Source organism: Eulemur rufifrons, chromosome 10 (assembly GCF_041146395.1).
Source record: "Eulemur rufifrons isolate Redbay chromosome 10, OSU_ERuf_1, whole genome shotgun sequence".
Classification (NCBI taxonomy): Eukaryota; Metazoa; Chordata; class Mammalia; order Primates; family Lemuridae; genus Eulemur; species Eulemur rufifrons.
The window spans coordinates 2,837,341-2,851,468 of NC_090992.1; the positions used below are offsets into that span (position 1 = coordinate 2,837,341).

Consider the following 14,128-nt stretch of genomic DNA (forward strand, 5'->3'; position numbering starts at 1 on the left):
TCATTGATGTTGTAGCATGTGTGAGAATTTTCCTTCCTTTATATGACTGAATAGGATTCCATTGTATGTATATGCTTTTTTTTTTTTTTTTTTTTTTTTTGAGACAGAATCTTGCTGTGTTGCCTGGGCTAGAGTGCAGTGATCCTCCTGCCTCAGCCTCTCCAGTAGCTGGGACTCTAGGCGCATGCCACCACACTGGGTTGATTTTTCCTATTTTTAGTAGAGACAGGGCTCAAACTCCTGAGCTCAAGCAGTCCTCCGCCCCATCCTCCCAGAGTGCCAGGATTATAGGCGTGAGCCACTGTGCCTGGCCTTGATTGATATTTTAAATGCCCCTTTTAATATTTATGTTAAAATTTAAATTGTAGGGTATTAGAGGATATTATTTAGTAAGGATCACTGATTTTACATTACAGTGAAGAGTTAAGTGCTTATGGGCATAGTCAGTAAATAGCTCTTTAATATTTTACCACCAGTATGAATGTTAGTAATGATCTTAAAGGCATGCTTGTAAGTCTTTCCTGATTTTTCACAGTTTAGGAGAGAAACATTTCCCTTTCATATCTGATTTTGACGTTTGAGGTTTTAGTAAAGTGGAAGATTGTGGAATTTTATAGGAAAATGGAATTTGGGTACGTTTTCTGTGAATGTTTTAAAGAGTGGTTTAAATATATCATATTTATAAGTGGTCATGATGCCTTACATAAAAAATATTAGATTGTCTTGAATTAAGAGTAATGTGCTATTTTTTGTGTTTGAAAGAAACGTAATTGAAAGAAAAGAAATACGTTTTCTTTCTGTATTTCTTGACAGAAAACAACTCGGAATGGTATCAACTCCCATACAATTGAAAGCCCACATACAAATTTTGACTTCCCAAAAACCTAACAACTAATAGCCTACTGTTGATCAAAAGCTTTATTAATAACATAGAGTTGATTAACACATATTTTATATGCTATGTGTATTATATACTGTCTTATAATCAAGTTAAAGGAAAAAATGTTATTGTGGGAGTCATAAGGAAGAAAAATATATTTACCATTCATTATGTGGAGATCTTTATCCTCATTGTCTTTATGTTAAGTAGGCTAAGGAAGAGGAGGAAAAGGAGGGGTTTGTCTTAGAGATGGGAGAGGTAGAGGAAAATCCACGTGTAAGAGGACCCATGCATTTGAAACCCATGTTCAAGGGTCACCCATAATTAAAAATGTTATTTAGCAGAGAAAGTTTTTAGTTTGATATCTAACAGCATAGTTATTGGCTATCCATTTTTTAGACATAGTCTTTCTGTATGCCTCTTTCCAATTAAATATATTTTATTGGCATTTATTTTATTATTGTTAATATTCAAAATTAATTCATGCTTGATGTAAAAATGTGAAAATGTCCACGTGTGAGCATTTGAACTGCGCCATGGCTGGAATAATTGGAAAGGCGGGTGTTTGGGCAGTGGGGGAAAAGATTAGAAAGGTGGGGTTGTAGACTGGTTGTGCGATATTGCCTCTTGAAACACATGTACAGAGAAAGTATATTCTGGTATTTTTAGATGATGAAGATGATCCTGCAGAAGCTGAGAAGGAAGGAAATGAAATGGAGGGTGAGGAGTTAGATCCATTAGATGCTTACATGGAAGAAGTAAAAGAAGAAGTAAAAAAGTTTAACATGAGAAGTGTAAAAGGCGGAAATGAAAAGGTTTGAAATTTTATTTCTAAAGATTTGTATTTCTACTTGGGTAACTTGAATTCCTTCTTGCATGGTCCTGCTGGTTAGCATGACTTTATAAAGTTAATGGTTTTTTTCTCCTCATCTCAGAGATGGCAATACTTTTCCTAAGTACCACAAATACTGGTGAATTTTAGCTGTAAATGTTCTTTCAGAAGTTACTCTCTCACCACCATCATCTTTGTTCAGTATCTGCGCTTACATGTTACCTTTTCAGTAAATCTTCTTGAGACATCTCCAGCACTCCTGTCTTTCGTACTCTCTCTTTTTTATTTTTTTATTTTTTTTTTTTTGAGACAGAGTCTCACTCTGTTGCCCAGGCTAGAGTGAGTGCCATGGCGTCAGCCTAGCTCACAGCAACCTCAAACTCCTGAGCTCAAGCGATCCTCCTGTCTCAGCCTCCCGAGTAGCTGGGACTACAGGCATGCACCACCATGCCCGGCTAATTTTTTCTATATATATTTTTAGCTGTCCATATAATTTCTTTCTATTTTTAGTAGAGATGGGGTCTCGCTCTTGCTCAGGCTGGTCTCGAACTCCTGAGCTCAAATGATCCGCCCACCTCGGCCTCCCAGAGTGCTAGGATTACAGGCGTGAGCCACCGCGCCCGGCCGCCTCTCTTTTTTATTTTTATTTTTTGAGAGACAGGGTCTTGCTCTTTTGCCCAGGCTGCAGTACAGTGGCAGAATCATAATTCACTGCAGTCTCAAACTCCTAGGCTCAAGTGATCTGCCTGCTTCAGCCTCCTGAGTAGCTGGGACTACAGGTGTGTGCCACTGTGCCTGGCTAATTTTTCTTATATTTTGTAGAGATGGAGGGGTCTTGCGGCAGCCCAGGCTGGTGTCGAACGCCTTGCCTCAAGCAATCCTCCTACCTTGGTCTCCTAACGTGCTGGGATTATAAACATGAGCTACCATACCTGGCTTCATCTTTCATACTCTTGACTCCCCTTATCTTATTCTATTTTTCCTTTTTTTCATACCATTTGTTACCTTTTGACAAATTATATAATTTAATTTTTTATTGTCTTTACCGTTTGTCCCTTTTCCCCTCTAAAATGTAAGCTCTCCAAGGGCAGCGACGTTTGTTTGTTTTGTTCCTCGATTCATCCAAGCTCCCTGTATGGTGTTTGGCTTGTCTAACATGTGAATACTACCAGCCAGTAGTATTTAAAAACTAATCATGTAAGATTATATATTGTACAATCAGCTATATATGAATGTATTATAAAATATGTAATTATATTGCATTTTAAGGTTTATACAGATTAATAAGGAGAAAAGCAGATTATTTTTTTCTTTTGATTAATTGTCATTAATAACTAAGTTAATTTGAATTGTAAATTGTGACAGTTATCATTGTGCATCCATTGGCATATAATTTGTGTTTCCATATTGCAAAATATTTCATGTTCCTTTTTTATTTTAGAAGTCTGGGCCAACAGTCACAAAAGTTGTCACTGTTGTCACCACAAAAAAAGCAGTTGTAGATGCTGATAAGAAGAAAGGCGAGCTGATGGAGAACGATCAGGATGCCATGGAGGTGATTTTTCATTAATTTTGAGTTTGTTCGTGATACTATCTTAGAAATATTTATCAGAAAGCATTTATGGAGATGTACTTTTCAGTTACACGAACTACTATTAGGAGGAATTCTTGTTATTGTTAATATTATAGTATAATAGTATTATAGGTGTATTTATCCAGTTAGTAGAGCACTCTGACATCTTTCACCCCTTGCTATATGTCTGTTTTTTAATTCCATTGCCCCTCATGAGCTCACCTTAGGCATACAACACGGTGAGAAGAAATGAAGTGAATGAACTAAATTTCTTCTGATTAATGTATGTTGTAAAGATTATGTATAGTGAGAGCAGTAGCAAAATTTCATTTAAGTCATCTCTGAGAATTATTATTTTAGCTTGTTATTGGCATTATAACTTTCTATAACAGGAAAGAAGAAGGAAACTAAGTTGAAAAATTCTTCAGGGACTGACTGATGTGTTTCTGTAGAAAAGGACAGACATCATTTAAGGTGATTTTGAAATGATAAGGTTTAAGCTTGCTGGAGCAGCACGAAAATCTTGGGTGTCAAGTAGTCTGCTTTAGAAAGTAAAACGTAAAAGCTAAGGAGTAGTTTCTAGGAGAGGAGGATTTTTAAAGCTTGGAGGATTGCTTCCCATAAGGGGAAAGGAGTAATGGAATCAACTCTTGTTTTCTTTTTAAACTGTAGTATTCTTCAGAGGAGGAAGAAGTTGATCTTCAGACGGCCCTTACGGGTTATCAGACAAAACAGAGAAAACTTCTAGAACCAGTTGATCATGGAAAAATAGAATATGAACCATTCAGAAAAAACTTTTATGTTGAAGTGCCAGAACTAGCAAAAATGTCTCAAGAAGGTAAAATTCTCTTTTATTCATTCATTGTTTATAGTGGGAACAGAGGAAGATACCCTCACTTTGCCCACAAGGAGTGAAGGTCATTAGTACCTTTGAGTTGAAGGATGGTGTTTTAGGAAGTATTAAAAAATGAGCAAAAATTAATTCTCCTCATGTCATTTAGATTTTTAGGGTTGCAAAGCTTCATGTGAAGGTACAAATAAAATATTTCTATTAGTCTTTTCTTTCTGGGATTTGAGAGTTAGGAACCACTGTGAATCTGTGTATTACTGGTTTAATAAAGGTAACCTAGGCAACTCTTGCTAGGAAAACAAGTGGTTGTATTACTTGTGGTCAGTCTTTTTTTTTTTTTTTTTTAATTTAATGATAAAATGACAGCAGTCATTTTTTAAAAAGTATCTCTATTTCATTTATTTTGTTTTGTTTCTGAGACAGGGTCTTGCTCTGTTGTCCAGGCTGAAGAGCAGTGGCATCATGATAGCTCACTATAACCTCAAAATCCTAGGCTCAAGCATTTTGCCTCAGCCTCCCAAGTAGCTGGGACTGCAGGCACATGCCACCATACCTGGCTAATTTTCTTATTTTTTGTGGAGACGAGTGTTGCTGTTTTGTCCGGGTGGTCTTGAACTCATGGCCTCAAGCGATTTTCCCGACTCACCCTCCCAAAGTGCTGAGCCGAAGATTCTCTTTTGTTTGTTTGTTTGTTTGAGACAGGATCTCATTCTATCACCCCAGTTAGTGCAGTGATGTCACGATAGCTTACTGGAGCCTCCAACTCCTGGGCTCAAGTGATCCTCCTGCCTTAGCCTCCCAAGTAGCTGGGACTACAGGGACACGCCACCACGCCTGGCTGACTTTTCTTTTTTTGTAGAGATGGGGTCTCGCTCTTGCTCAGGCTGGCCTTGAACTCCTGACCCCAAGCGATCCTCCCGCCTTGGCCTCCCAAAGTGCCAGGATTACAAGTGTGAGCCATTGTGCCCAACCTGAAGATTCTTAATAGTACCATGCCTAATTGAAAAGTAGAAGGCACCGATAGAACAGTATTTAAGAGTTTTTAATTTGGGTTTTGTTTTGTAGAGGTGAATGTATTTCGACTGGAAATGGAGGGTATTACAGTCAAAGGAAAAGGTTGTCCCAAACCAATTAAATCTTGGGTCCAGTGTGGAATTTCCATGAAGATCTTAAATTCCCTAAAAAAGTAAGTGGTTGGTGGTCATCCACGTTTTTCTTTGTCTTCCTGCTCAAAATAGCCTTTTCACACAAATATTTCCCTGGGTTACATTTTTAGTCTAATAAGAAGATTTATTCTTTTTTTTTTCCTTAAATGGCTTTATTGAGATATAATTTGCATATCATAAAGTTTGTCCTTTAAAGTATACAATTTAGTGGTTTTTTAGTATATCTATACAGTTGTGCCCCCAGAACATAATCTAATTTTAGAAATTTTCATTATCCCGAAAAGAAATGTGTGTCCGTTAGCAGTCATCTCCCTTCTCCTCTACTCTGGGCGATCATTAATCTGCTTTCTATCTGTATAGATTTGCCTGTTTTGAACATTCCATAAAAACAGGATCATATACTGTGTAGTCTTTTGTGACTGGCTTTTTCCACTTAGTGTGTTTTTAAGGTTCGTCTATGTTGTAGAATGTCTTGGTACTTCATTACTTTTTATTACCAAATAATTTCATTGTATGGACATACCATATTTTGGAAGAACTCATTTTTATGGGACCCAGAGATCTTAATTCTTAGCTTATCTTCCTATGTTTTTCTTTTTAAGGCATGGGTATGAAAAGCCCACACCAATCCAAACCCAAGCGATTCCTGCTATAATGTCTGGACGAGATTTGATTGGCATTGCTAAGACCGGAAGTGGAAAGACCATTGCTTTTCTGTTGCCCATGTTTAGACATATCATGGATCAGAGGTCATTAGAAGAAGGAGAGGGTCCAATAGGTATAATTCTTTTCATTAAACGACTTTTTCAGAAAACAGCTTTGTGTTCAGTTAATCAGAAAGACCTGATACTTTATAATGTTCTTAATGTGACAATAAAGATGTCTTTATGTACATTTCCTTTATCAATTTGGCACTTTGGGGCTGATTTCCCCTTACCAGCAGGTGGAGTGAGAATCTTCAGAGCTTTGGAGTGACACCTCAGAAGTACAAAAACAGCCTCTCCTGGCACAGCTCAGTTTTTAAACTCTGACTCGGCAGGTAGCCTCCTTGTGCATCTATCTGTTTACTTATGTTGAGGTTTGTTCTTAGCCCAATATCAGTGGATATCTACACTCAACATAGAAGATAGTAAGGAAATATATTTTCCTAGTTTTTTGGGGCCTTAAAAGGCTATAGTGCCAGCATTTCATTCAGGATAGGTCTTCAGCTTCAGATTTCTTGGTTCATTTTGGCAGAGATGTCTTCTGCAAATTTGAGTAGGGTTTTGGAAAGTTGTTCAGCTCCTCTCTTGAAAACACAGGGCACAGTATATTTGTCCTCTGTCTGTGCCCTTCAGAACAAGGTTGTTTCTGGAAACAGCGGTATGGCTTCTTCAGCACAGTGAGTCACTTGATTTTCTTTGTTCTGTAATTTGCAGTAGAGAACTGTTTGCATTCTATTCAACCATTTTCCTGAAGGTTGAGTGAGGCATTTAACTCTCATTTATCTTCTTATAGCATGTTGTTAAAATCTACTTACACTTATCCTTCACCACAATCTCTGCCGTTGTAAAGCTTTTGAAATGGTTTTCAGAGGTGCATAAAACAAATTAAAACAAAAATTAGATGAAGAGTTCTGAACTTTATTACAGAGGTTAAATTTAACACTTTAAAGCATACGTTGTTAAGAGTTTTGGTGGTTAGGCTATTGACATGTTTGTCTTTTCAGCTGTCATCATGACTCCGACTCGAGAACTGGCTTTACAAATTACTAAAGAATGTAAGAAGTTTTCAAAGACCCTGGGACTTAGAGTGGTCTGTGTTTATGGAGGAACAGGAATCAGTGAGCAGGTAGTTATAAAAGAAATGTTCAGTTTTTCTATTCTTTTCTCAAATTGAATGATTCAATAATAAAGTGATTATTCATTTTAGTGTTTTGAATGGTGATTGCTTTTAAAATCTTAAAAAAATATGATGTGTGAAAATAATAGTAATGATGAGTTGTATCATGTATGATGAATACATTCTAGAGGTAGCGTGGTGACTATAGTTAATATTGTATGCCTAAAATTTGCCAAGCGGGTAGATCTTAAATGTTCTTACCACAAAGGAAAAAATTGGTAACTATGTGAGGTGATAATTAGCTTGACTGTGGTAATCATTTCACAATTTTTATATATATCAAAACATCATGTTGTATACCTTAAATACATATAATTTTTTTGGTCAATTATACCTCAGTAAAACTGGGTGAAAAAAGAACAGATTATGTTAAAGTGATATTTTAGAATTTTTGAGTCACAATTACATTAGCTTGTCCCTCTTTCCTCTTCCTCTGCCTGAGGAAGACAGACACATATTTCATTTTATTTAAAAAGTTGTTTTTTTTTTTTGAGACAGAGTCTGGCTCTGTTGCCTAGGCAAGAGTGCTGTGCCGTCAGCCTAGCTCACAGCAACTTCAAACTCCTGGGCTCAAGTGATCCTCCTGCCTCAGGCTCCCAAGTAGCTGGGACTACAGGCATGCGCCATCATGCCTGGCTAATTTTTTTCTATATGTATCTTTTTAGTTGTCCAGATAATTTCTTTTTATTTTTAGTAGAGATGGGGTCTCACTCTTGCTCAGGCTGGTCTCGAACTCCTGACCTTGAGCGATCCTCCTGCCTTGGCCTCCTAGAGTGCTAGGATTACAGGTGTGAGCCACCTTGCCCGGCCAAAAAGTTTTTTTTTTTTAGAGATGAGGTCTCACTTTGCCACCTGAGCCTCCCCAGGAGCTGGGACTAAAGGTGCAACCCACTGTGCCTGGCACATTTTTCATTTTACAGATGATTTCATTTTTCAGAAAGATTAAAAAAGTTGGCCAATTAGGTTAAAGGTTCTGGAGTTTGTCCTAGAACTTAGATCTTCTGATTCCTAAGCATTTATTTTCTTAATGCATAGTGCCATCTTTAAAAGGTGGTGATGAGTGGGATGCATTAATATCAGAGTTTCATATGCATTCTTAAATGATTTAGTAAAAATTATTTATGCAAACCTTGTCTCTCTTTAGTTTGGCATTTCTCCAAGTGTCTTCTAAAGAATGGTAGTCATCAGATATTTTGCTTCAGTAGAAGAAGGAAAAAAAGTGGGTTCTATGATCATATAAGGTTTGGAAATGTTAGATTATACAAAGTTAAAACAAGTTTCTTTCCTGTACGGCTTTTTAATCTTTAATAAGCTAATATATATTATAATGCTAGAAAAAGGAGATTAAGTGGCATTTTTTTAACTCAAACCATAAAACTCTTTTTTAGGACTAGTGTTACAGGAACACACTTTGGAAGTATTTGCCCTTATCTTTCCAGTACTATTTTAAACACTTGAATTTGGTTCATTTTTGTCCTTCCCTCTCTTCCCTTCCCTTCCCTTCTTTCCTTTTCCTTCCTTTTTGAGAAAGGGATCTTGATATTTTGTCTAGCTGAACTTGAACTTCTGGACTCAAGTGATCCCCAGTAGCTGGAACTGCAGGCATGCACCCATGTGCCTGGCTTGAAACTAGTTCATTTTCTAAGTTTATCTTTGTCATTTTTCTTGTCCACAGCCTATAGTAAGAAATACATTTATAAAATAACTGGTACATGCATGTGTATTTTATTTATGTAAAAGCCAAATAAAAATTTTTTAATGTTAAGGACCTTCTGGTAGTTTCCATTCTATTTCATTTTAAAAATGCTGGTTGTAGGCCGGGCATGGTGCCTCACGCTTGTAATCCTTCCACTCTGGGAGGGCAAGGCTAGAGGATTACTCGAGGTCAGGAGTTCAAGACCAGCCTGAACAAGAGCTAGACCCCATCTCTACTAAAAATAGAAAGAAATTAGCTGGACAACTAAAAATACATATAGAAAAAATTAGCTGAGCATGGTGGCACATGCCTGTAGTCCCACCTACTCGGGAGGCTGAGGCAGGAGGATTGCTTGAGCCCAGGAGTTTGAGGTTGCTGTGACCTAGGCTGACACCACAGCACTGTACCCGAGGCAACAGAGTGAGACTCTGTCTCAAAAAAAAAAAAGGAAAAGAAAAAAGAAAGAAAAATGAAAAACATTGAGCTATATGATCACTGTTTTTTTAATTGGTCTCTTATGTCCCTTTCTTGATTTTGAGGGATAGTGGTAAATTAAAATCGGTAAAATTCTCTATTTTAACCTGGGTTTAAATTTAGAGTACCGTATGTTGCTGCTACTCCTTTAGTGGTCCTTAGCATTCTATGCAATTAAGCAGGAAGCTTTTGAGTTTTCCAGTCTGACCTCACTGGCTTGCCTTATAGAGCTATGCAAGGACCAGATGCCATATATATATACACACACACACACACACACACACATGTGTGTGTGTGTGTGTGTTTTTTCCTCCCTGAGATGGGGTCTCGCTCTTTAACCCTGGCTGGAGTGCAGTGGTGTGATCATAGTGCGCTGTAGTCTTGAACTCCTGGCCTCAGGGGACTGCCCCCGCCTTGGCCTCCCAAAGTGCTAGTTGTGAGCCGCCACACCCAGCCTTCAGCTGCTATATTTTTAAATGTTTAAGTGAGCATTAGTGATAGACTATAAAATTTTATGTTTTTTATTAGATTGCTGAGCTGAAAAGAGGTGCTGAAATTATTGTTTGCACACCTGGTCGAATGATTGATATGTTAGCAGCTAACAGTGGTAAGTCAGGGGTATTGGTTTGTTCTCTTTTTCTTATTTTTGAATTCTATACATTTTTGTTAAAGCACATAATAGAAACCAACAAAGGTTTCTGCATTTTTTCTAAAAGCTGTAATATGTTAAAATTTGTATTGTAACAAGTTTATTATTATAGACATTGATAATAACTTTGCAATTTAATTTAAAATTTCTTTTCAGAATGAACTCCATTTGATCTTACCTTGGATTCTTAATCCATTTTTGGCCTAGCTGTGCTTTTAAAAGAGTGGGGGTACTATCCTTTTGTTTATTATAAAATTTAGACTTTTTCTCCCCCAGAGCTAGTGCTTTTTTTACAATACAGGATAAATTAAGATATTGCAGCTTCAAGAAATTTTATCTTTTGTAAATATTGCATGTTTTTTAGCTCAAATGTTATGCTTTGTTAAATTATTCCCTATCAAAACTGTTACTAAACTGTTGACATTATTTAACTTCTGTGGAGAAAGGCCCTTCAAGATTTATAGAACTGGGCTTCCGAGACTTAAACCATCAAAGGTAGGTGATTTAATGCTGTTCCCAACCTTGCAAAACTAATTGAGACTGCAAATGTTAGTGTGGAATACTTAAATATTAGACAGTACTTATTTTGGCTCATTTCTATTTTTTGAAGAAAATGCTTTCAAGTGTTTCCATTGCAGTATTCAGTATACATATAATAGAGTATTAAAACTGTGAGTAATGCATGTTTCTAATAGCATTCTGCTTGAATTTCTGTATAAACTTAATTCTTATTATACATGCAGTTGGCAAAGTGACATTGAAATTGTTTGATAAGTCATTGTGCTTGTACAGCATATGAAAAGTTTTGGGTTGAATGCTGATTAAATAATCTCTTGTTTTTTCTCAATGCTGCATTGAATAAGTTTTCTCCTGAAATTCATCTTGATTAATTTTACCTTTTTCCTTTATCTGTCCTTTTGGTCTATCTTTAATAACTATTTTATACATGTTTTTGCCAGGTGATTGATTCAGCAGTTGGTAGCAATGCTTGTTTTAATCCTTTAGAAAGGGTTTCCTGTGTGTGTATTTAGTTTTCACTGATTAAGAAACCAGTTGCATTTATTTAAACCAGTGGGAGCAATTAATAAAATTAGATGTATATCTTTGCATAGAAAAATGTATTTATGTAATACATTTGGTATTTAAAGGTTTTCTATAAAATGTTAATTTCTTATGTCAAATAGCTTCTCATTAATGGTTTGACATGACCATTTAAGAAGCTGCTAAATATATGGAAGTAAGTCGTAAAGTAGTGTAAAGAGAAGTTTTCTGCATCTGAAGTAGTTAGCACTGGAACTTGCTTTCCACACATACGCTGTAATCTGTAATATGTTCTTTTCTAGGTGATGCTGCCAGTAATGGCTGATGTGGCTCGATGCTTCATCTCAGTCTTAGTTTTATGATGTGTTTTGGAGAGGGCTGTTTTCTGAATTTTACAGGTTCTTCAGGCCCTATGATGGTATGCAAGAGATGAGTTTGACAAAATAAAGGGCCTCATATACCCATTGTCAGAAAGTATTTGCCACTAGAGTAAGACATTGTAGACCAAAATTTCTTTCACTGTTTAAAGATACCGAACGTACCCCTCTGGTTAAGTCAGGCATTTTAGTTCCCTTTACAGTTTTTTAAAGTTCTTGGTAGCCATAAAATGAATTGTAAGTGATTTTTAGTTTTCTTTTTGTCTTTATTTTTTCTTCTCATCTTAGGCCGGGTCACAAATCTTCGCAGAGTAACATATGTTGTTTTAGATGAAGCCGACAGAATGTTTGACATGGGCTTTGAACCACAGGTAATCATTATATTTGTGAAGTGTTTTGAAATATAACTATAACCTTGTAACTGCCATGAGAATGAAATGTTTGTGTGGTTCCGAATTCACATACACACATTTCTGTTGCATGGTACTACAGAAGGTTGAGGACATGTAGAATTGAAATAGATAAATAGATATTTGTATTTTAAGAGTCCTCATAGAATTTGTTCAGGAGGCATTTGTTCAGGCTTTTCTTAGCCATCTAAAGCCATCACTGGTAGAACTAGCTCGTAGCTCGCTACAACCTCAAACTCTTGGGCTCGAGTGACCCTCCTGCCTCAGCTTCCCGAGTAGCTGAGATTATAGACATATGCCACTGCACCTGGCTAATTTTTCTATTTTTGGTAGAGATGGGGTGTCGCTCTTGCTCAGGCTGGTGTTGAACTCCTGACCTCAAGTGATCCTCCCACCTCAGCCTCCCAGAGTGCTAGGATTACAGGCTTGAGCTACTGCGCCTGGCTTCTTTGAGCATCTTTGAGATGGGTCTGGAGTGTGTCTGGTAGATCTACCAAGAGGTTTTTTCGTGGGCAGTTTTTTTTTTTCTTTTTCCCTTTCTGGTATTGTTCCCTATATGGACAGTTGCCATTGATTAAGTATTTTCCTTTGAATTGGCCATACTTTTGTTTCTTTGTATGCCTTGTATTTGTATTTTTTGTTAAAAACTGGACATTGGAGTTTAATAATGTGGTGACTTTGGAAATCAAATTTTCCCCCTTCCCTGGGGTTTACTGTTTTTTGTTATTGTTACTGTTTTGTGATTGTTGTAGGTTGTCTTGTGCAAAAGATCAGCCTAAGCTGTAAACTTAAGGGCTTCTTAAGTCTTTTCTGAGCCTGTGCCTTTCCCTGAGTATGTGTGGTCACATTCTCATTATCCCTGAATATTCAATTGTTTTTGAATGTCCTACTGTTTAATGTTTTGCTCTTAAAAGGGGAAAGGAGAAAAATGAGGCAGAGGAGGGGCACTGTGCCTTTAAATCCCCTGGAAGTTACTTTAGCTGGAGGGGGAGGAGCTGACAGCAATTTTGGGAGTGGATGTAACAACTGTGGTCACTGGATCTTTGTCTTCAACTCTATCATCAGAAGTAGCAGTCAGAGCACAGAGCCTCCATATTTGGAGGACAGGGTCCTTTTTTCCCACCCTGGCTCATGCAAGCTGTGTACAGGTTGCTTTAGGAACAAGTGCACACCTGCCTGCTGTGTGACTGGAGGTACAGGGTGGGCAGCCACTACTGTGTTAAGAGTGGAAATTGGCAGAAATTAACCACAGTTTACCTTCCAAGCCTTCGAAGCCTAGAAGTTGAATGCCTTTGGTAGACTCCAGAGTTCCAAAATAGTTGCGTCAAACAGATTCTGCCAATGCAATAGTTGTCTTGGTGGGGAAGATAGATTCCTGGTTCTTCCCACTGTGCCATCTTCCCCTCATCTCCTCCATCTTTTGTCTGTTTTTATTGCATATTCCTAACACTTAGAACAACACCTGGCACTTAGTGGGTGCTTCATAAAAAGGTGTTGAATAAATGAAGGAAAACTTTGGCAGTAGTGGGTATAGGTTGCATCCTAAATATAGTTATACTGAATTAGTTGATGGTTGTGAGATGAGTGACAGATTAGTCAAAAATGGCTCCTTTAAAAAAAAAGTTGGCTCTTAGACTTGGCCTAAGCATGGGTGGAGTTTTCATTTTTTGAGATTGGGAGACTATGAGAGTAGCAAATTAGAGGATAAAATGAACTGTGATATTCAAAGGCAAGTGATTCCTTGAACTTCGATCTGGTGAAATAAAAAAAAAAAAAAGTAGTAATGAAAACAGTTATTCTCAAAAGTTTCTTCTGCTTGGTTTTAAAATTGTATAAATTTTGGAGACTATACTCATGATACTTATTTGTAATGTTGTCTCAGGTCATGCGCATTGTGGATAATGTCCGTCCTGATCGTCAGACAGTTATGTTTTCAGCTACTTTCCCCAGAGCTATGGAGGCTTTGGCTCGCAGAATCCTGAGCAAACCCATTGAAGTGCAGGTTGGAGGCAGGAGTGTGGTTTGCTCAGATGTGGAACAACAAGTGGTGAGTACTGTCTTTGGGAAATCCCCAGTTTCCTTGCTATTTAGGTGGCATGTGTGGCCCTTCTGAGATCACTGTGAGGTGGGCAGGTAATTCCCAAAATTGACTAGTATACATCAACTGCAGCCTTCGATATTTTATCAGATACACTTGACTATGCTATTTCGTGGAACTGACTGTTTAAATGGTCTTTTTAGTGGTGCAAGCCTGTAGTCCCAACTACTCAGGAAGCTGAGGCAGGAGAACTGCTTGAGT

General features: G+C 37.4%; 1 protein-coding gene across 2 annotated transcripts in view; it reads left to right on the top strand.

Moving 5' to 3' along the window:
• DDX46 (DEAD-box helicase 46) overlaps positions 1–14,128 on the top strand; it is a 45,074-nt gene that overhangs the window by 10,825 nt on the left and 20,121 nt on the right. For both annotated transcript variants that reach the window (XM_069483633.1, XM_069483634.1), the window contains exons 6-14: positions 1,550–1,695; positions 3,154–3,267; positions 3,958–4,123; positions 5,201–5,321; positions 5,904–6,079; positions 7,010–7,131; positions 9,881–9,959; positions 11,708–11,790; positions 13,712–13,876. In XM_069483633.1, the coding sequence (XP_069339734.1) occupies positions 1,550–1,695; positions 3,154–3,267; positions 3,958–4,123; positions 5,201–5,321; positions 5,904–6,079; positions 7,010–7,131; positions 9,881–9,959; positions 11,708–11,790; positions 13,712–13,876 (1,172 nt within the window). The remainder of the gene's footprint in view (positions 1–1,549; positions 1,696–3,153; positions 3,268–3,957; positions 4,124–5,200; positions 5,322–5,903; positions 6,080–7,009; positions 7,132–9,880; positions 9,960–11,707; positions 11,791–13,711; positions 13,877–14,128) is intronic.